This window comes from Oncorhynchus gorbuscha, linkage group LG14, assembly GCF_021184085.1.
Source record: "Oncorhynchus gorbuscha isolate QuinsamMale2020 ecotype Even-year linkage group LG14, OgorEven_v1.0, whole genome shotgun sequence".
Taxonomy (NCBI): Eukaryota; Metazoa; Chordata; class Actinopteri; order Salmoniformes; family Salmonidae; genus Oncorhynchus; species Oncorhynchus gorbuscha.
The window spans coordinates 26,357,887-26,379,903 of record NC_060186.1 but is presented as its reverse complement, the minus strand read 5'-3'; the positions used below and the strand labels follow the sequence as shown (position 1 = coordinate 26,379,903).

General features: G+C 44.1%; 1 protein-coding gene across 6 annotated transcripts in view; it reads right to left on the bottom strand.

Moving 5' to 3' along the window:
- gramd4a (GRAM domain containing 4a) overlaps window positions 1-22,017 on the bottom strand; it is a 62,453-nt gene that overhangs the window by 16,931 nt on the left and 23,505 nt on the right. The window contains exon 1 of one of the 6 annotated variants that reach the window (XM_046297665.1): window positions 12,141-12,330. The exons of 4 other annotated variants lie outside the window; for them this stretch is intronic. In XM_046297665.1, the coding sequence (XP_046153621.1) occupies window positions 12,141-12,237 (97 nt within the window). In that variant the 5' untranslated portion in view covers window positions 12,238-12,330. Of the gene's footprint in view, window positions 1-4,375; window positions 4,515-12,140; window positions 12,331-22,017 lie in introns of those variants that run through there. One more of the 6 variants, XM_046297666.1, reaches the window with a different exon arrangement.

Below are 22,017 nucleotides of genomic sequence, written 5' to 3'. Positions count from 1 at the left end.
CATCAGGTGACCGGGCAGACCATGACTCCTCTCAGCCCCAGCCCTGTGTTCATGCTCACACAACCAGAGTCTCATGAATACTGGAAGAGAGAGGGCAGCTCCTCACAAAGACTGGAGGCACATGGTTGATGAACATGGCACATTAACAGATACCAAAAGTGACGCAAAAGATTCAAATCTTTGCAACGTGACTGCAACACACACACAGCAAAAACAGAAACGTACTCTCACTGTCAACTGCGTTTATTTTCAGCAAACTTAACATGTGTAAACATTTGAATGAACATAAGATTCAACAACTGAGACAAACTGAACAAGTTCCACAGACATGTGACTAACAGAAATTGAATGAGGGGGGGTCAAAAATCAAAAGTAACCGTCAGTATCTGGTGTGGCCACCAGCTGCATTAAGTACTGCAGTGCATCTTCTCAGGGACTGCACCAGATTTGGCAGTTCTTGCTGAGAGATGTTAACCCCCTCTTCCACCAAGGCACCTGCAAGTTCCCTGACATTTCTGGGGGGGAACGACCCTAGCCCTCACCCTCCGATCCAACAGGTCCCAGACGTGCTCAATGGGATTGAGATCCGGGCTCTTTGCCGGCCATGGCAGAACACTGACATTCCTGTCATGAAGGAAATCACGCCCAGAACGAGCAGTATGGCTTGTGACATTGTCATGCTGGAGGGTCATGTCAGGATGAGCCTGCAGGAAGGGTACCACAAGGGAGGAGGAGGTCTTCCCTGTAACACACAGCATTGAGATTGCCTGCAATGACAAGCTCAGTCCGATGATGCTGTGACACAGCCCCAGACCACGACGGACCCCCCACCGCCAAAGTACAGGCCTCTGTGTAACGCTCATTCTTTCGACAATAAACACACAACGTGGTCTGCAAATGTGAGGACGATCAGCTGTCTGTCCTGTCTCCCTGAAGCGCTGTCTTAGGCGTCACATAATACGGACATTGCAATGTCTTGCCCCGGTCACATCTGCAGATCTCATGCCTCCTTGCAGCATGCCTAAGGCATGTTAACACAGATGAGCAGGTACCCTGGGCATATTTATTTTGGTGTTTTTCAGAGTCAATAGAAAGGCCTCTTTAGTGTCCTAAGTTTTCATAACTGTGATCTTAATTGCCTACGGTCTGTAAGCTGTTAGTGTCTTAACAACCGTTCCGCAGATGCGTGTTCATTAATTGTTTATGGATCATTGAACAAGCATGAGAAACAGTATTTAAACCCTTTACAATGAAGATATGTGAAGTTATTTGGATTTTTATGAATTAAGACAGGGTCCTGAAAAAAGGGACGTTTCTTTTTTTGCTGAGTTTACACACACGCAAAAGTATGAATTCCCCTTGGCGATTTTTCCTATTTTGTTGCATAAGAACGAGTCATTTAAATTGATTTTTATTTGGAATTCATGTATTGAACATACACTTAACCAATTTGGACAATTTCATGTAATGATTTGTTTTTAACCTCCCCCTTATTAAAAAAATTGAAAAGTGGTGGGTGCATATGTATTCACTCACTTTGCTATGACTCCCCTAAATAAGATCTGGTGCAACCAATTACCTTCAGAAGTTAGATCATTATTGAAATAAAGTCCACCTGTACACAATCTCAGTATATATATATATACACACACACCTGTTCTGAAAGGCCCCAGAGTCTGCAATACCACTAAGCAAGGGGCACCAACAAGCAAGCAGCACCATGAAGACCAAGGAGTGGCATTCAGCCTAGTGGTTAGAGCGTTGGACAAGTAACCGAAAGTTTGCAAGAGAATCCCCGAGCTGACAAGTTAAAAAATATATATTAAAAAAATCTGTCGTTCTGCCCCTGAACAAGACAGTTAACCCACTGTTCCTAGGCCGTCATTGAACATAAGGATTCTTGCCTAGTTAAAAGGTAAAATAATAATATATTTTTTTAAAGGAGCAGGTCAGGGACAAAGTTATGGATAAGTACAGATCAGGGTTGGGTTATAAAATATTTAAAAAAATATATATATAAAATCGGAACTTTGAACATCCCATTAAAGCACCATTAAATCCATTATAAAAAAATGGAAAGAATATGGCACCACAACAAACCTGCCAAGTGATGCTGTGGGGATGGTTTTCATTGGTAGGGACTGGGAAACTGGTCAGAATTGACGAAATGATGGATGGCGCTGAATACAGGGAATTTCTTGAGGGAAACCGGTTTCAGTCTTCCACAGATGAGAGACTGGGACGGAGGTTCACCTTCCAGCAGGACAATGACCCTAAGCATGCTGATAAAGTAACACGAGTGGTTTAAGGGGAAACATTTAAATGTCTTGGAATGGCCTTGTCAAAGCCCAGACCTCAATCCAATTGAGAATCAATGGTACGACTTAGATTACTGTACACCAACGGAACCCCATCCAACTTGAAGGAGCTGGAGCAGTCTTGAAGAATGGGCAAAAATCCCAGTGGCTAGATCAGCCAAGCTTATAGAGACATACCCCAAGAGACTTGCATCTGTAATTGCTGCAAAAAGTGGCTCTACAAACTATTGACTTGAATAGTTATGACCTCTCAAGTTCTGTTTTTTTTGTCTTATTTCTGGTTTGTTTCACAATAAAAAAATATTCTGCATCTTCAAAGTGGTAAGCATGTTGTTTAAATCAAATGATCCAAAAATATATTTTAATTACAGGTTGTAAGGTAACTTGTTGGCAGCTTTGAATTCACTCTGCAGTCCAACTCATCCCAAACCACCTCAATTGGGTTGAGGTCAGGTGATTGTGGAGGCCACTCTTCCTCTTTGTCAAATAGCCGTTAACCAGCCTTGGAGGTGTGTTTTGGGTCATTGTCCTGTTGAAAAACAAATGATAGTGGGACTAAGCGCAAACCAGATGGGATGGTGTAGTACTGCAGAAGGGTGGTTAAGTGTGCCTTGAATTCTAAATAAAATCATAGCAAAACACCACCACACCTCCTCCACCATGCTTCTTGGCAGCATTTCGACCATGAAGCCCTGATTCACAAACTCACAGTTGATGTTGAGATCTGTCTGGTACTTGAACTTTGAAGCATTTATTTGGGCTACAATTTCCTAAGCTGGTAACTTATCTGCAGCAATAGTAACTCTGGGTATTCCTTTCCTTAGGTGGTCCTCATGAGAGCCAGTATCATCACAGCGCCTGGTTTTTGCGACTGCACTTGAACTTATGAAAGTTCTTGAAATGTTGACCTTGTTGAAATGTTGAACTTCATGTCTTAAAGTCACAACGGACTGTCATTTATTTTTGGTTATTTGAGTTGTTCTTGCCATAATATGGGCTTGGTCTTTTACCAAATAAGGCCATCTTCTGTATAGCCCCCCCCACCCCACACCCCACACCCACCTACCTACCATGTCACAACTAATTATCTCAAACGCATTAAGGAAAGAAATTCCACAAACGAACTTTTAGCAAGGCACAACTGTTAATTGAAATGCATTCCAGGCGACTACCTCATGAAGCTGGTTGAGAGAATGCCAAGTATGCAAAGCTGTCAAGGCAAAGGGTGGCTACTTTGATGAATCTCAAATATAAAATATTTAGACAATATTTTTTTTTACACTTTGTGGTTACTACATGATTCCATATGTGTCATTTCATAGTGTTGATGTCTTCACTATTAATTCTACAACGTAGAAGCCACAATCAATTTGAAATATTAAAGCCGATCCACCCCACCCAACAAAACAAAAGGAAACAGAAAAAAAAGACTGGAGCAGAGGATGAGATGAGTCGAGTCCTACAACTGAGTTGTCAGTTGGAAAACAATAGAAGTCAAGCTCTGGTAAGGAGCAACAAAGCAAAGTGAGGAGATCCACCGCCCTTATACAAATGGTAAGGAAGGGTAGGGTAAACACTGCCATACTGTAGATCAGTGCTGAGGTGAGAGGTTGTCAAATGTATTATCAGTGATAAAAATACACCGCCGTTCACAGTGAGTGAAGTAAAGCTCCTATATTGTCAATGCATTTCTTTTCTTCTGCAAAAGGTGGGTAAAAAGCTTAAGCAAAAAACAAACACACAAAAAAGGTAAACAGCGTTTACCCTTCACTACACCACTGTGTTGTTGTGTGTAGGTTCACCGCTCAGGGTACTTCTTTTCTATGGGAATGTCAATTACAGTAAATTAACACAGCTCAACAGCCAGTGGAACGAACATCCATTATAAATGACTACCCACACCACATCACAACGCTCGTCTCCATACAACTACAAGGGTATAATGTCCTGTCACACACACACACACACACACCAGTCATAACTCCGAGGCTGACCTAATGCTATAAGCTACTGCACCCACATGACATGCGTCCATATAGATATTGGTGTTACTTTACCCCACAGCCTCCGATCAGTCTTTCTCCTAAACATTAATAGTGCCGTTCCAGAAGAACACGTGCTGCTACTAATGTCCCATCTTATTCCGAGTCGCCTATGTACTGAAGTAACCTTACACAGCAAACCCGCTAGCCTGTACAGTGTGATTAGACAGACCAGTCACCAGGATCACTCTGACTCCAAAGCAGCACAGACACTAGGGGTCAAAATCAAAACAAAGGACAAAAGAGAGGGTGAGAGAGGGAAAAAAAGAAAGAACAGATCAATAGATTTCTGTCCACCCGGTGAGTGCATGTTGAGAGAAGAGAAAGAGGGGGGGTTGACAAAAAGAGGTTGAGGGCAAAAGAGACGCTACTCCCCCCTGTAGGGCTACATGTATAATTCACAGACGGTTTCCTCTACCACCATCTCCCTAATTATCTAACATCGGAGATTTATACTACAGCAGTGTCACACTTCTCTCTCTCCATCGCTCTCATTTCTACCTGTTAACCCTCATCAAATATGTATCAGTCCCCCACGCTACCCCCTACCTGCTAGCACAGCCACAAGCAGAGTATCGAAGTTCTCTCTCTGAGCTGGAGGATACAGAACATAGTATAGAATTCATTCCATTTCTAGGATATAGAACCCAGACGACAGATGAGCTGTCTTTCTCCCATCCCCATACATTCCCCGCCCTCCCTTCACCTCTCTTCCTCCCTCCTTGTACAGATCTCTTCCTCCCTCCTTGTACAGATCTCTTCCTCCCTCCTTGTACAGATCTCTTCCTCCCTTTCTCTGTCCCTCAATCCAGTTAATAATGGCCCCCAGACAGGTAGAATGGAATATCTCATTGTGTTCTGTCAGTGTATGAATAAAAGTACCCGTCTGGGTGGAAAGCTCATATGTCTTGCAGAAAAAAAAAAATGGCAAGCCTCGTCCTCCTACAGATACCATCTGGTATGAATGAACACGGCAGAGTTGGCTGAAGCACTGGCAGAATGGCCCACCTGACTATAGCTCTACTGTACACTCCCATGTAGTACTGGAGTATCTGAATGCATCTAAAACAAGCCCACTTACTTAGTAGCTAGTACAATTCCGCTTCAATTCGGCTTATCATACAAGTTACTACAGTCCTTTAACAATGGAAGTTTGATTTATTTGACCTCTACCCCACTTTGTATGTGTATTCATGATCGTAAATGTGTATTTATGTAAACGTCTGTGTGTGTCCTATAGGGTAAAGGTTCTGTGTCAGCCCTGCTAGTTTAGCGTGGCACAAGGGTGCCACTGAAAAAAAATATGTAGCAAGTTGTTGGTTCACAATTCGCTTTGTTTTTAAAATTGTCAAGATTTATGCAGAACAGCAATGGGTATTGCATACCATGTATGCAAATAGTCCCAACGTTTTGGTTGAATCTTTGCCAATGCGCAATTCGGTCATTATGATCTGTTTGAATGAACATTTGTAAAGGCTTTCCTAAAAACCCTTCCTAATTAAAATGTTGACTGCAAAGTAGGCCTACCTGGCTGAATGATGTGATGATTTGTATCAGTCGCGGGGCATTCGTTTAGCAAACTCAGCCTTCACATATGGCCTACACTGTACAGGACATAAACAGCTAGCCAAACACAACGACGCGCAATTGAATTAAAAAGGACAACCATATTAGTGGGAACTGGGACAAGCTGTTGTACATGTCGATCCAGAGCATCCCAAACATGCTCAATGGGTGACATGTCTGGTGGGTATGCAGGCCATGGAAGAACTGGGAAATGTTGAGCTTCAGGAATTGTGTACAAATCCTTGTGACATGGGGCCGTGCATTACCATGCTGAAACATGAGGTGATGGCGGCGGATGAATGGCACAATGGGCCTCAGAATCTCGTCACAGTCTCTCTGTGCATTCAGATTTCCACCGATAAAATGCAATTGTGTTCATTGTCCATAGCTTATGCCTGCACATACCATAACCCCACCATGGGACACTGCTCACATTAGCAAATCACTCAGCCATACACACCGACTGCCATCTGCCCGGCACATTTGAAACTGGGATTTATCTGTGAAGAGCACACATCTCTAGCATGCCAGTGGCCATTGAAGGTGAACATTTGCCCACTGCGGTCAGGTCAAGACCCTGGGTAGGACGACGAGCATGCAGATAAGCTTCCCTGGAGACAATTGACAGTTTGTGCAGAAATTCCCACAGTTCCATCAGGTGTCTGGGTGGTTGAACTCAGACGACCCCGCAGGAACTGGGCTGGCGGTTGAGGTTTGCGGTTGTGAGGCAGGTTGGATGCATTCTTTAAAACAGCAGCTTACGGTAGAGAAATGAACATAACATTATCTCTGACAACCGCTCTGGTGGACAGTCCTGCAGTTAGCATGCCAATTCTACACTCCCTTAACTCTGTGGCATTGTGATGTGTGACAAAACTGCACATTTTAGAGTGGCCTTTTATTGTGTGCGACCAAATCAAGTGCTGGGGCCCATCAACTGAAAAAGTTTGTAGCACAAGCGCCACCGGTGGAAAAAGTTAGTCTCGACTTGAGCACTGCGTGGTATAAGTAGCTTAGTTGTGACCTCGTGCTAAGTGGCAGAAAAGGCCTGTAACCCTATTAGACAACAGCTGACAGGACAGAGAGGCAGCCTAGGTAATAAGAGTGAAGTATTCTGGGTAATGTAACACACAGGCCTCTCCCCATGCTTGTGTAATGGGTATTGAATGTACTGGAGTAATCAGGCAGAGCCAGTCACACTCTGTCACTCTTCATCCCGTCAGCAGGTCATCGAGATGGACCCAACACTGGGCCTGCCTGCCCTAAGCCCGGACTCCCTCTACCCCACCGAAAATCATCTAAGGTTGCTCATCAACAGAGGATGCATTTACCTCCACCCTCCCCATTCCACCCCTTCCCTGTGGGTCTGAAAGTAAAGAAAGTTTTTTTTTTTTAATAAGATTTTGTAAAAATGTTGGTTTTATCGTTTGTTTATTTGTATGGGTATAATTTTCCAGGCCTTAATTGTTATTTGACACCATTCGCTCTGCTCTCACTGTCAATAATTCTAATGTTGCAACTTCTAACAGTGACGGGGGGGTGATTCTAAGTGCCAACATCTCTTTTGATGTGCTGCCTGACAGTAGTAATGGTCTCTGATCGTTTGAGAGATTCAAGAAGCTACTGAAGTTTCGTAACATAGTAGATGCAACTCATTGGATATTTACATTCACGCACTTTGAAATGTAACTGTAGGGCACTCCCACACCATATGAAGGAATGTGCCTACCTGATTTAGGGGGAACAGTAAACACATTTCAATTGTAAAAAAAACTTTTCCTTGAATTTAAACACCAGTCTGAACAAACTTAAAATGTTTAAATAGATGGTTCGGATTACGGGATGTCAAGGTAATATTGTTTCCCATTCTGTTCCAGTTAAAGGGTTGTTCACATTCATTAACAGCTCAGAATGAGCTTTCTAAAAGTTGTTTATATGGAGATCAATCCTTTCGGAAGCACAAATCATTTCTTTATAAATCCCATCATTGGATGGTTTGGTAGTTTCTATAGGCCAGAATAGCTGACCTAAGTTGTAAAAATAGGAGTTGTCTGTTAAAATACACGGAGTATACAAAACATTAAGAACACGGACCTGAATAACTAATACCCTGTTTCTCTGAGTTTTGGCTGAACATGGACACAGATAATATACACTGGGTGTACAAACAGCAGGCCACACTACTTGGCTACAGAGTTCTCAGCTATACTTTTCGTGGCTGTTTATTTACCACCACAGACAGATGCTGGCACCAAGACCGCACTCAGTCACTGTATAAGGAAATAAGCAAACAGGAAACCACTCACCCAGAGGCGGCGCTCCTAGTGGCCGGAGACATTAATGCAGGGAAACTTAAATCAGTTCTACCAAATCTCTTATCAACATGTTAAATGTGCAACCAGAGAAACAAAAATTATAGCTCACCTGTACTCCACACACAGAATCGCATACAAAGCTCTCCCTCGCCCTCCATTTGGTAAATCCGACCACAAATCTATCCTCCGGATTCCTGCTTACAAGCAAAAATTAAAGCAGGAAGCACCGATGACAGAGGAACACACCACATCAGTCACTGGCTTTATCAATAAGTGCATTGAGGAGGTCGTCCCCACAGTGACTGTACGTACATATCCCCACCAGAAGCCATTCTCACTGAGCTAAAGGGTAGAGCTGCCGCTTTCAAGGTGTGGGACTCTAACCCAGAAGCTGACAAAAAAAAAAAAACTGCTATGCCCTGCGACGAACCATCAAACAGGCAAAGCGTCAATACAGGACTAAGATTGAATCGTACTACACCGGCTCCGACACTCGTCGGATGTGGCAGGGCTTGCAAACTATTACAGACTACAAAGTGAAGCACAGCCGCGAGCTGCCCAGTGACACGAGCCTACCAGACGAGCTAAATCACTTCTATGCTTGCTTCGAGGCAAGCAACACTGAGGCATGCATGAGAGCATCAGCTGTTCCGGGCGACTGTGTGATCACGCTCTCCGTAGCCGATGTGAGTAAGACCTTTAAACAGGCAACATACACAAGGCTGCGGGGCCAGATGGATTACCAGGACGTGTGCTCCGGGTATGTGCCGACCAACTGGCAGGTGTTTTCACTGACATTTTCAACATGTCCCCGATTGAGTCTAATACCAACATGCTTCAAGCAGACCACCATAGTCCCTGTGCCCAAGAACACAAAGGCAAACTTCCTTAATGACTACAGACCCGTAGCACCCACGTCCGTAGCCATGAAGTGCTTTGAAATGCTGGTAATGGCTCACATCAACACCATTATCCCAGAAATCCTAGACCCACTCCAATTTGCATACCACCCAAACGATGCAATCTCTATTGCACTCCACACTGCCCTTTCCCACCTGGACAAAAGGAAAACCTATGTGAGAATGCTGTTCATTGACTACAGCTCAGCATTCAACACCATAGTGCCCTCAAAGCACACAACCAAGCTAAGGACCCTGGGACTAAATACCTCCCTCTGCAACTGGATCCTGGACTTCCTGAAAGGCCACCCCCTGGTAGTGAGGATAGGTAGCAACACATCTACCACGCTGATCCTCAACACTGGAGTTCCCCAGGGGTGTGTGCTCAGTCCCCTCCTGTACTCCCTGTTCACCCACAACTGCATGGCCAGGCACTACTTCAACACCATCATTAAGTTTGCTCATCATTAAGTTTGCTGACGACAACAGTGGAAGGCCTGATCACCGACAACGACGAGACAGCCTATAGGGAGGTCAGAGACCTGGTCGGGTGGTGCCAGAATAACAACCTAACCAAGACTAAGGTGATGATTGTGGACTACAGGAAAAGGAGCACCAAGCACGTCCCCATTCTCATCGACGGGGCTGTAGTGGAACAGGTTGAGAGCTTCAAATCCTTGGTGTTCACATCAACAACAAAACTATCAAGGTCCAAACACACCAAGACAGTCGTGAAGAGAGCACGACAAAGACGATTCTCCCTCAGGAAACAAAAACTATTTGGCATGGGTCCTAAGATCCTCAAAAGGTTCTACAGCTGCAACATCGAGAGCATCCTGACCAGTTGCATCACTGCCTGGTACGGCAATTGCTCAGCCTCCGACCACAAGGCACTTCAGAGGGTAGTGCGTACGGCTCAGTACATCACTGAGGCAAAGCTGCCTGCCATCCAGGACCTCTACACCAGGCGGTGTCAGAGGAAGGCCCTGAAAATTGTCAAAGACCCCAGGCACCCCAGTCATAGACTGTTCTCTCTACTACCGCATGGCAAGCGGTACCGGAGTGCCAAGTCTAGAACAAAAATGCTTTTCGACAGTTTTTACCCCCAAGCCATAAGACTCCTGAACAGGTAACCAAGTGGTTACCCAGACTATTTGCATTGTGTGCCCCCACAACCCCTATTTTACACTGCTGCTACTCTCTGTTTATCTGATATGCATAGTCATATTAACTATTACATTCATATACATACTACCTAAATTGGCCCCACCAACCAGTGCTTGTGTCCCACCACCCCCTCTTTTTACACTTCTGCTACTCTCTGTTCATCATATATGCAGTCACTTTAACAATACCTACATGTACATACTACCTCAATAAGCCTGACTACCAGGTGTCTGCATATAGCATTGCTACTCTTTTTTTTCAAATGTCTTTTTACTGTTGCTTTATTTCCTTACTTACCTACACACACTTTTTTTTCTCCGCACCATTGGTTAGAGCCTGTAAGTAAGCAATTCCTTGTAAGGTCCACACCTGTTGTATTCAGCGCACGTGACAAATACACATTGATTTGACATTAAGAACACCTGCTCTTTCCATGACAGACTGACCAGGTGAAAGCTATGATCCCTTATTGATGACACTTAAACTCTGTGTCGATATAGGGGAGGAGACCGATTAAAGACAATCGAGACATGGACTGTGCATGTGTGTCATTCAGAAAGGGAATAGGCAAGACAAAAAGATTGAAGTGCCTTTGAATGGAGCACGGTAGCTGCCAGGAATTGCAACACTGCTGTGGTTTTTCACGCTCATCAGTTTCCCCAGTGTGTATCAAGAATGGCCCATCACCCAGAGGACATCCAGCCAACTTGACAACTGTGGCAAGCATTGGGCCAGCATCCCTGTGGAACGTACCGACGAGTTGAGGCTGTTGTGAGGGCAAAAGGGGAGGGGGTGCAACTCAATGTTAGAAAGGTGTTCCCAATGTCTGGTATACTCAGTGTACATGAGTCTTTAAAATCATGGAATGTTCTAAAATACACACTGTCCATGATTCCGGCAATGGTGCAGATTCCACATTAGAACCACGGGGGTGAGGGTGGAAAAGGCCACCCTCCAGATCGCAACGCATTTTGACTCACAGTTGCTTTTCAATTTTGCGGCAAACAGAAAATGTGTGAGCGATAATAAGACCAAGGCACAGTTCACATTGATTAAGGGATATATCAGTGAAGACAACCTCTTCCAGGGCAATAGGAGACACCATATTTCTCTCTGTACTCAGCCAGGGGGCGGAAGAATCATGTCTAAACCAACTTAGGACGGGACAAAACGCTAGTGCCTGGAAATACAATTTATACAGACGTGATAATTAAATGTAACTGTGAATACAATGGAAAGCACACCTGTGCTCCAAGCAGAGATAGAGGTGCTAGTGTACTTCTAACACTTAAGCGTCAGAATCAGGAGTGCAGTTTACCCTGGGTCACAGTGGCACAGTAACAGAGCGTGCCCGTTTCCCTTCCTCTCTGGCCACAATGAACCCCAGTAACATACAACATCCTACAACCCAGGGTCAGAGTCATGCACAAACATCATGTGTGTGGTTCAACTGTCCTTAAATAGCTAAGAATCATGCCTGAGTGTCGCTCTCCCGTTCTCTCCACTGACCAGCTGAGAAGAAACAGATTTTTTTTGGTTTGAGTGCCATCTCCTCATAATCCATATCCCACTCATCCACACAGTGGGGAGACAGAGCCCTTCACAGTTAGAGTGAGGTGTCACACCCTAGAGCTGCTGGTCTAACCAATGAAACGTTAAAATCTATAGGAGGTACACAGACAGGTCAGAGCGTTAGGAGATAGTTACCCAGAAAAGGCAGGTTAAATATTCTGGGGCTATCGAGACAGACAGACAGCCAAATGGATCACATGAACCTACTGAGGTTGTGGGAGAGCGAAGTCTTAAACTCTCAAATGGGTCATGTTAACTTACTGAGGTTGAGGTTGCTCTTGTGAGATTTAATCTTGTCGGTCCAACCTCCGTCGACAAGCCCGTCAAAGTCTGGGCCTGGGCCGCTGCAGTCCTCCATCTCCTCTGATGCACAGCCAGCACACCCTGCTGAGCTAGGGTATTGACCGACACCACAGGATCCCACACTCCAACTGGGCTATGGTATCGACCAAATCCAGAAGCGACCCAACTCTCTACACCTCAGAAAAGCGACCCGCCAGCACTGATACAGGCCCAAACAACCTCGTCCCACTACACTGAAGTTGGGATTCAGTGGAAGGTTACTGCCTAACGGACCTGACCCAAATAGACTCAGAATCTCCCTGCACTCAAATACAGCTCCCAGTCAGCCGGTCTAGGTGTCAAGTTTATAGCCTTGCGTCGTTTATAACCTCATAGCTGATCAAAACTCCAGAGGAGAGAATCAGGGTGTGGGTCAAGTCTGCTTATAGCGAGTCCCAGCTGGATCCTATAGCATAAATACAAGAGAGGCCTTCCAGCCTGCAGAGTTAGAGATGGAGCCTAGAGTCCTTAAAACGTTCTGGAATCTATCAACCAAGTACGTTGGACTACTCCCCTCCCATGCAGTCTGTCCCGACAGAACCTCAGGACCCCTATACTAGTCGGAGGCAGCGTTCAGTGTGAATGCCATGTGTGTATGCAAGCAGACCAAAAGAAAACCTCTCATCTAGGCTAAGAGAAGGAAAAGTACTGCATGAGATTACACCAGCAGAACAATGGGTCCATTCACACACACACCGACCTGCTGTGTTCACTGATCACAATCTGTACAGTACTTAACACACCAACAACGAGGGTAAGTAGTTAGTGTAAGACAGCGCTATGCATGCATGTACACGTCAATATTTTTTTTTAAACATGGCCGTGTTATGTACTGTAAACGTAGACTTCATTTTAACACGCACGATGTGGATTGGTCAAATCGGTAGGTGGGGACAGTCAGAGACTGATTGGCTGATCTATTAACCCCGGCACACATGCAAAGCCCATGCACACAGGGTCGATCTATTAAACAACACAGAACCTACAGGTCACAGAGACACTGTACTATTGACACAAACTCCACTCTACTGTGACCCCGATGTCACCATACCTCATGCTATTGTTGATGTCACTGCTGTCCTGACACAATCCAACTGCATTCCATACAGGACAGTTAGTTCTGTCCTGTTCTGTTGGTGACTGGCTGGCTGACTGATCAATATTCTCCTATTGCTGCCCTGCCCTACATCCCACTGGGTTAGAGAGACACACACACAGAACTCTGTGTCAAATCAGAGGGCCTGTTGTCCGGACTTCTGGAAGTCTCTATAGGGGTGCCACAGGGTTCAATTCTCAAGCCGACTCTTCTCTGTATATATGACGTCGCTCTTGCGGCTGGTGATTCTCTGATCCACCTCTATGCAGACGACACATTCTGTATTCATCTGACCCTTCTTTGGACACTTAAACCTCCAAACGAGCTTCAATGCCATACAACACTCCTTCCGTGGCCTCCAACTGCTTTTAAGTGCTAGTAAAACAAAATGCATGCTCTTTAACTGATTGATGCCCACACCCGACTAGAATCACTACTCTGGAATGTTCAGACTTAGAATGTGCACAACTACAAATACCTAGGTGTCTGGTTAGACTGTAAACTCTCCTTCCAGACTCAAATGAAGCACCTCCAACCCAAAATTAAATCTGGAATTGGATTCCTATTTCACAACAAAGGCTCCACTCCTGCTGCCAAACATACCCTCGTAAAACTGACTATCCTACCAACCCTCGATTTTGGTGATGTCATTAACAAAATAGCCTCCAACACTCTACTCAGCAAATTGGATGCAGTGCCATTCGTTTTGTCACCAAAGCCCCATATACTACCCACCACTGCGACCTGTATGCTCTCGTTGGACGGCCCTCGTTTCATATTCGGCACCAAACCCACTGGCTCCAGGTCATCTATAAGTCTTTGCTAGGTAAAGCCCTGCCTTATCTCAGCTCACTGGTCACCATAGCAACACCCACGTGTAGAACGTGCTCCAGCAAGTATATTTCACTTGTCATCCCCAAAGCAAAAACTTCCTTTGGCCACCTTTCCTTACAGTTCTCTGATGCCAATGACTGGAACGAATTGCAATTAATAATAAAATAAAAACCACTGAAGCTGTAGTCTTAGCTCCCTCACTAACTTTAAGCACCAGCTGTCAGAGCAGAGCAGCTTACCGATCACGGCACACAGCCAATCTGTAAATAGCACACCCATCTACCTCATCCCCATATTTATCCTCTTGCTCTTCTGCACCCCAGTATCTCTACTTGCACATCATCATCATCATCATCATCCATCACTCCAGTGTTAATGCTAGATTGTAATTATTTCACCTCTATGGCCTCCCTACTCTTCTACATTTGCACACACTGTACATTTTTCTATTGTTTTATTGACTGTACATGTGTTTGTGTAACTCGTTTTTGTTGCACTGCTTCACTGCATCCTGGCCAGGTCGCAGTTGTAAATGAGAACTCGTTCTCAACTGGCCTACCTGGTTATATAAAGGTGAGAGAGAGAAAAAGATAAGAGTTTAGAGCTCAACAAGGTTATGGCAGGAAGTGGTGATAATAAAGGAAACATTGTTCAGAAGTAAACATTCTCCAAACGTTGTGGACTAATGGATGTGTGCATGTGCTGTACTCTACATTTAAATGACACCAGGGCCCAGCTTAGCGCATTGCACAGAGCTAGCAGAGTTAACGAGAGCCGCGAAAACGTGGTCTACGCCGAGGCAAGTAGCACAGATCCAATGGGAATCATACCCACAATTGAAAGGCAAGCTTTGCTAGGCTTGGGTGCTTTTTTCTCCCTCTTCCCTGACAAATTGACTGTAAGCCTGTCAACATCTCGTTTCGACCGGACGGACGAAAGCAAATGGAATTACCGTGGGAATAGATAGCTAGCTACTCACACTGCTACTACAACGTGAAGTTGAGACACTGGGTAACGTGAGCTTGAGTCAGGTAAGCAGGATGACAGCTTTATTTACCAAGGTGGTGGGGAATAAATGCAGTCTTCATACTTTCGGTGTAGTGAAAGTAGAGCTAACAGGGACGCTTAGCTGATTATCTTCACCTGAGTGATGACAGCTAGCTAGCCGTCGTGTGAAAAACAGAATAGTGACCCGGTTTGTAAACCAAGTAACACGAGGTAGAAACACACAGCTAGGTCATCTTCTACAGGGGGATTTAAAAAGGGATGGTGCTTCAATGGTGGCGTAACACACTAAGAAGAAACAGCGGCGCTCATGTTAGCCAAACAAACTGAATGGGGGTTTAGCGCAGAAGTTAACAGCTAAAGCCCCCGTGGTGCCGTTAGCCCACTAGCTAGCGAAGACACTGGAATGTTCAGCTAACTCTGAACGGTGGGAACCGATGGTGAGCTAGAGACCACAGGTAACATTTGCTAAAACTAGTAGAAACCCATAAGCGGGATGCTAAAGCAGTGGAGCTAGCGAGCTATCAATGCTAATTGCATGCATGCCAGGCAACAGGTGTACCGTAGCTAGCAGTCTACAAAAAGCGCTCCTAACAAGCTAACTTGAAATCAGTCAAATTAAACTGAAGTTCCTGAAAATAGAAAAGAAGCCACAACGCTCTGTGTTGGGTGGCATCCCCAGGAAGAGTAGCTGGTGCTTTCACAACAGCTAAATGATGATCCTAATAAAATACCAAATCGACACCAAAAGGAACCGTTAAGAGAGCTAGTATTCTGAAGAAAGCTGCTTAACAAGCTAATAACCAAATAGAGTTGTGAAGTGGTGAAGAAACCATAGCATTGCGAGGTGTTATATAGATTGGCCTGTTAGACGTGCTTGAACAAGGCTTAACCAATGACCCATAGTGAGATCTGAGTCGACTGAAAGAACTACAATTATATTCTATATAAATGAATATGACTTTATTGCTGACGGTATGTTATATCATCCATATAACATATTGAATAGTGTAACTGATGTGTCCTAAACAGCATAATTACAGTATTAGCCTGCTGACAACCAGGGAGATGCATGCCACCGTAAATAGCTCGAGAGAAGACATAGGGATGGAGGAGGATGCTGTTTGTTTGCGGCCTGCTTGTTGCTGCCTAATGTTTCATGGATCGAGTTAAACTCCTTATATAAATGTAAACATCCACTGTGCAATGTCTCGTTATCTGCAGTATTTTATGCTTACAGGAGGTATCTGCCTGCAGAATCATGAAGTACAGACACACACCCGGACAACCACGCAACAGGCTGCAAGCAGTGGAAACCAAACCAGAGACAGTACTGAGATTCCTCTTCAGCACAACGAGTAACACGTAAAACACAGATCTAGCTAGGAGACATTATCAGATTGTTCACAGGGTAGATGAAGTGAGAGGGTTGTAGGGAAGAGAGGTTGACTCAGCCATGACAGAGAAAGCGAGATCTAAACTGTACTAATCTGTTCTGAGAGCCAGGAGCTACCGCAGGGCAACAGTGACACAGCAACAATGTAACACACACACACACACACACACACACACACACACACACACACACACACACACACACACACACACACAGAGAGGGACCAGCTGTTCTTTCTGTCTATCAAGCATCGCAACACACCCACTGACCCAACATGAGGAGGAAGAGGATGTTACGACAAGCTTCACTCAGTTGATCTGTGGGTGTGTGGAGTGGGATTTTTTTGAGCAGCAGACACCTTTTGGTAACGTGATATGCACACCGGACACACTCCCATTCACAAGGGGGCGATAGAAACTTGGTCAGCTCAGTTTGTGAATGCAAGGAAGAGTTGCCTTCCCTTGCTAGCAGTAACTAGCTGGCAGCCCGGCTAAAAAAAAATTGCAAATTAGCTAGCATTTTTAGCTTCCCACATCTACATGTGAAATAATATATTTTTTTTATATATGCCCTGCCCTCCTGAGGGGCCCAGCATTCTAAGACACTGCATCGCAGTGTTGCGGCGTCACTACAGCCTGTGACATTATGGGTCATTACCGGCCGTGACCGGAACTCCCATAGGGCGGGGCACTCTACAAACCTACATTGTGTCAACGACTCTGGTTAGTGCTACAACAGCACTGGGAAACGGTCCCTGTAGAACTGAAATGGAAGGAGTGATTAGTTGACAATATCAATAATCAATAATCAATGTGATAAAGATCAGGCAACAAGAACAAACAAGATCACAACAACAGACAAGCCTGCCGTTTCCTCACTGACTTTCCATCTCATATAGTGAGGGGTGTTGCATCCCACATGTCACCCTATACCCTACATAGTACACCATTTTTGGGCCCTGTTGTACCAGTCAAACTTTGGACACACGTACTCATTCAAAGGGTTCTTTCTTTACCTTTACAATTGTCTACATTGTAGAATAAGAGGACATCAAAACTATGAAATCATGTAGTAACCAAAAAGGTGTTGAATCAAAATATATGTTTTATATTCTTCAAAGTAGCCACTGTTTGCCTTGATGACAAGCTTTGCACACTCTTGGCTTTCTCTCAATTGATCAGAAATACAGTGTATACATTGTTAATGTTGTAAATGACTACCATAACCAAATACATTTAAACTCAGTTTCACAATTCCTGACATTTATTCCTAGTAAATATTCCCAGTTTTAGGTCAGTTAGGATCACCACTTTAATTTTAATAATGTGACATGTCAAAATAACAGTAGAGAGAATGATTTATTTCAGCTTTTATTTCTTTCATCACATTCAGTGGGTCAGAAGTTTACATACAATCAATTAGCATAGAGTTTGGCAGCATTGCCTTTAAATTATTTAGCTTGGGTCAAACATTTTGGGTAGCCTTCCACAAGCTTCCCACAATAAGTTGGGTGAATTTTGGCCCATTCCTCCAGAGTCTGTAGTCTGTTTGTAGGCCTTGCTCACACACACTTTTTCAGTTCTGCCCACAAATTTTATATAGGACTGATGTCAGGGCTTTGTGATGACCACTCTAATACCTTGACTGTTGTCCTTAAGCCATTTTGCCACAACTTCGGAAGTATGCTTGGGGTCATTGTCCATTTGGAAGACCCATTTGTGACCAAGCTTTAACTTCGTAACTGATGTCTTGAGAGGTTGCTTCAATCTATCCACAATTTTCCAGCCTCATGATGCCATCTATTTTGTGAAGTGCATCAGTCATTCCTGCTCAAAGCTCCCCCACAACATGATGCTACCACCCCCGTACTTCATGGTTGAGATGGTGCGTTTCAGCTTGCAAGCCTCCCCCTTTTTCCTCAAAACATAACGATGGTCATTATGGCCGAACAGTTCCATCAGCCCAGAGGACTTTTCTCCAGAAGTATAATCTTTGTCCCCATGTGCAGTGGCAAACCGTAGTCTGGCTTTTTATGGTGGTTTTGGAGCAGTGGCTTCTTCCTTGTTGAGCGGCCTTTCAGGTTATGTCGATATAGGACTCGTTTTACTGTGGATGTAGACACTTTTGTACCCGTTTCCTCAAGCATCTTCACAAGGTCCTCCGCTGTTGTTCTGGAATTGATTTGCTCTTTTCGCACCAAAGTACATTCATCTCTAGGAGGCAGAACACGTCTCCTTCCTGAGCGGTATGGCGGCAGCGTGGTCCCATGGTGTTTATACTTGCGTACTATTGTTTGTACTATTGTTGGTACCTTCAGGCGTTTGGAAATTGCTCCCAAGGATGAACCAGACTTGTGGTCTACAATTATTTTTCTGAGCTCTTCGCTTATTTCTTTTGATTTTCCCATGATGTTAAGCAAAGAGGCACACCAATTTTACGCAAATGATGTCAATTAGCCTATCAGAAGCTTCTAAAGCCATGACATAATTTTCTGGAATTTTCCGAGCTGTTTAAAAAGGCCCCATCAACTTAGTGTATGAAAACTTCTGACCCACTGGAATTGTGATAGTGAATTATAAGTGAAATAATCTGTCTAAACAGTTGTTGGAAAATATACTTGCGTCATGCACAAAGCGGATGTCCTAACAGACTTTCCAAAACCAGTTTGTTAACAAGAAATTTGTGGAGTGGTTGAAAAATTACTCCAACCTAAAAGTGTATGTAAACTTCCGACTTCAACTGTACATAGGTGTACAGAGGCCAATTATCAGCAAACATCACTCCTGTGTTCCAATCGCACGTTGTTAGCTAATCCAAGATCATTTAAAAAAGGCTAATTGATCATTAGAAAACTTTTGCAATTATGTTAGCACAGCTGAAATCTGTTAAAGCAATTAAAGAAGCAATACATTTTTTTTTTAAACACTGTACTACCTCCTTCACAGAACAGCACAAACTGTCTCTAGCCAGTATAAAAAAAGAGTGGGATGCCCCAGTGCACAACTGAGAAAGAGGACAAGTACATTAGTGTCTAGTTTGTGAAACAGATGCCTCACAAGTCCTCAACTGGCAGCTTTATTAAATAGTACCCGCAAAACACCAGTCTCAGAGTTCCTCTGTCAAGTGTCTGTTCTTTTGCCCATCTTAATCTTTTCTTTTTTATTGACCAGTCTGAGATATGTTTTTTTCTTTGCAACTCTGCCCAAAAGGCCAGCATCGTGGAGTCATCTCTTCACTGTTGACATTGAGACGGGTGTTTTGCGGGTAGTATTTAATGAAGCTGTCAGTTGAACTTATGAGACGTTCGTTTCTCAAACTAGACACGAATGTTGGTACACAATGCAAATAGTCTGGGGTAGCCATTTGATTACCTGTTAAGGAGTCTTATGGCTTGGGGGTAAAAGCTGTTGAGAAGCCTTTTGGACCTAGACTTGGTGCTCCAGTAGCGGCAGCTTAGCTCCAGTGATGTACTGGGCCATACGGATTACCCTCTGTAGCGCCTTGCGGTCGGAGGCCGAGCAGTTGCCGTAACAGGCAGTGACGCAACCAGTGCCCTCTATGGCGCACCTGTAGAACTTTGAGGATCTGAGGACCCATGCCAAATATTTTCTCCTGGAGGGGGGGAAATAGGCTTTGTCGTGCCCTCTTCACAGCTGTCTTGGTGTGCTTGGAGCACAATAGTTTGTTGGTGACGTGGACACCAAGGAACTTGAAGCTCTCAACCTGTTCCACTTCAAGGAGAATGGGGACGTGCGCGGTCCTCCTTTTCCTGTAGTCCACAATCTCGTTTGATTTCGTGATCTCGTGGTTACTACAGTGAGATAGAGCTATATCTATAGCCGTTTTCACAGCACAACATTTAAAAAAAAGGGTCCCTTTTCAGGTTTAGAAGAAATGACTCCTAAGTGCTAACTCCTGTTCATATAAGCTTGTAGCAGAGCTAGCATACAGAAATCAGTGGTGGTAGTCAGTCCAAGTGTAACAATAGTCTAAAATATAGGCCAATTTTGCTGGGGGGGGGGGGGGCAACCTTTTCCGCTCGCATTTTCAATGGCATATCCGTTATTTTAGTCGAGTTCGATTGATCTCTTTAACGCATGTGTACAGATAGCCTGAGAGTTCTAGTAGCATATTTGCCTGTCTAGTTAGCGTGAGTTTCTTTTCAAGCTGTTCAGACTGAGGCCTCAGAAGAACTATAGGCAATGCTATAGGTTAACCACGAGCAAGTTTAATCTCATCCACTCAGACCCCATATGCTTGTCTCGCTCTCTCTCGCTCTTCGCCCTGCTCCACTCCCTCCCCACACTGAACAAACTGTGCAGAGATGAAAACAGAAATGAACAGAACAGAAAGCAGAGATGAACAGAAAGCAAGAATGAACAGAGCAAAGTCCATTTAGCTGCTAATGGATTCTCACGCTTCACCGCTCCTACTGGTCCAATTACACTGGGAGGAAAAGAGGGATAGAGGACGGGAGAAAGAGAGCAGAGGGGGGGGCCTGGTCAGGACCTGTACAACCCAGAAACAGATTCACTCCAGTTCACGAACACAACAGTCCCCTACTGCCATTGAGTATGAAGTGTGTAGCGAGGCCAGGGACTAAACACAACATCTCGATTCGGACCTTCAGCAAGGCTGCCATGTCTTCTATAACATGCTAAACACTAACTCAAACGTCAGCTATGGAAGACTGTCATTGGTAACAAAGCAGAGGTGAATAATGCATAAGTATATATGCAGATGATCTTTTAGATAAAGCTCCCCTATACCTGCCTCCCCTCTCCATACAGATCCCACACAAAAAGGAGAGAACTTGAAAGAGCAAATTGCCCTGACCAACAAACAAAAAAAGTGGGCTAAGTACCAACGACACAAATGGCACTCAACTCTGTAGACAGCATTCATTAGGACATTATTGGTCTGTCTAAATGAGTACTGGATGATGAGACCGTGCTGTTATTAGATGCCGAGTCTCTCATCAATCTGTGCGTGTGTGTAACAGGGTCTTCATAAGGACCCTCTACAGGGCTGAGAGGGACTACGGCTAAATAATTAAACTGCTAAAACAATATACCTAAATAAGAAAGACTTAACAGAACACACCTGGCAGCCATACCAGCTTTAGCTAAAAACATTTCATTTGGATTTGACATCAAATTACATATTTATAATACCAGTCAAAAGTTCACTCAATCCAGGGTTTCTTTTTACTATTTTCTACATAGAATAATTGTGAAGACATCAACAACTATGAAATAACACATATGGAATCATATAGTAACCAAAAAAAAAAAAGTGTTAATTAAACAAATATATTTTGAGATTCTTCAAAGAAGCTACCCTTTTCCTTGACGACAGCTTTGCATTCTCTCAACCAGCTTCATGAGGTAGTCACCTGGAATACATTTCAATTAACAGGTGTGCCTTGTTAAAAGTTAATTTGTGGAATTTATTTTCTTCAAGTG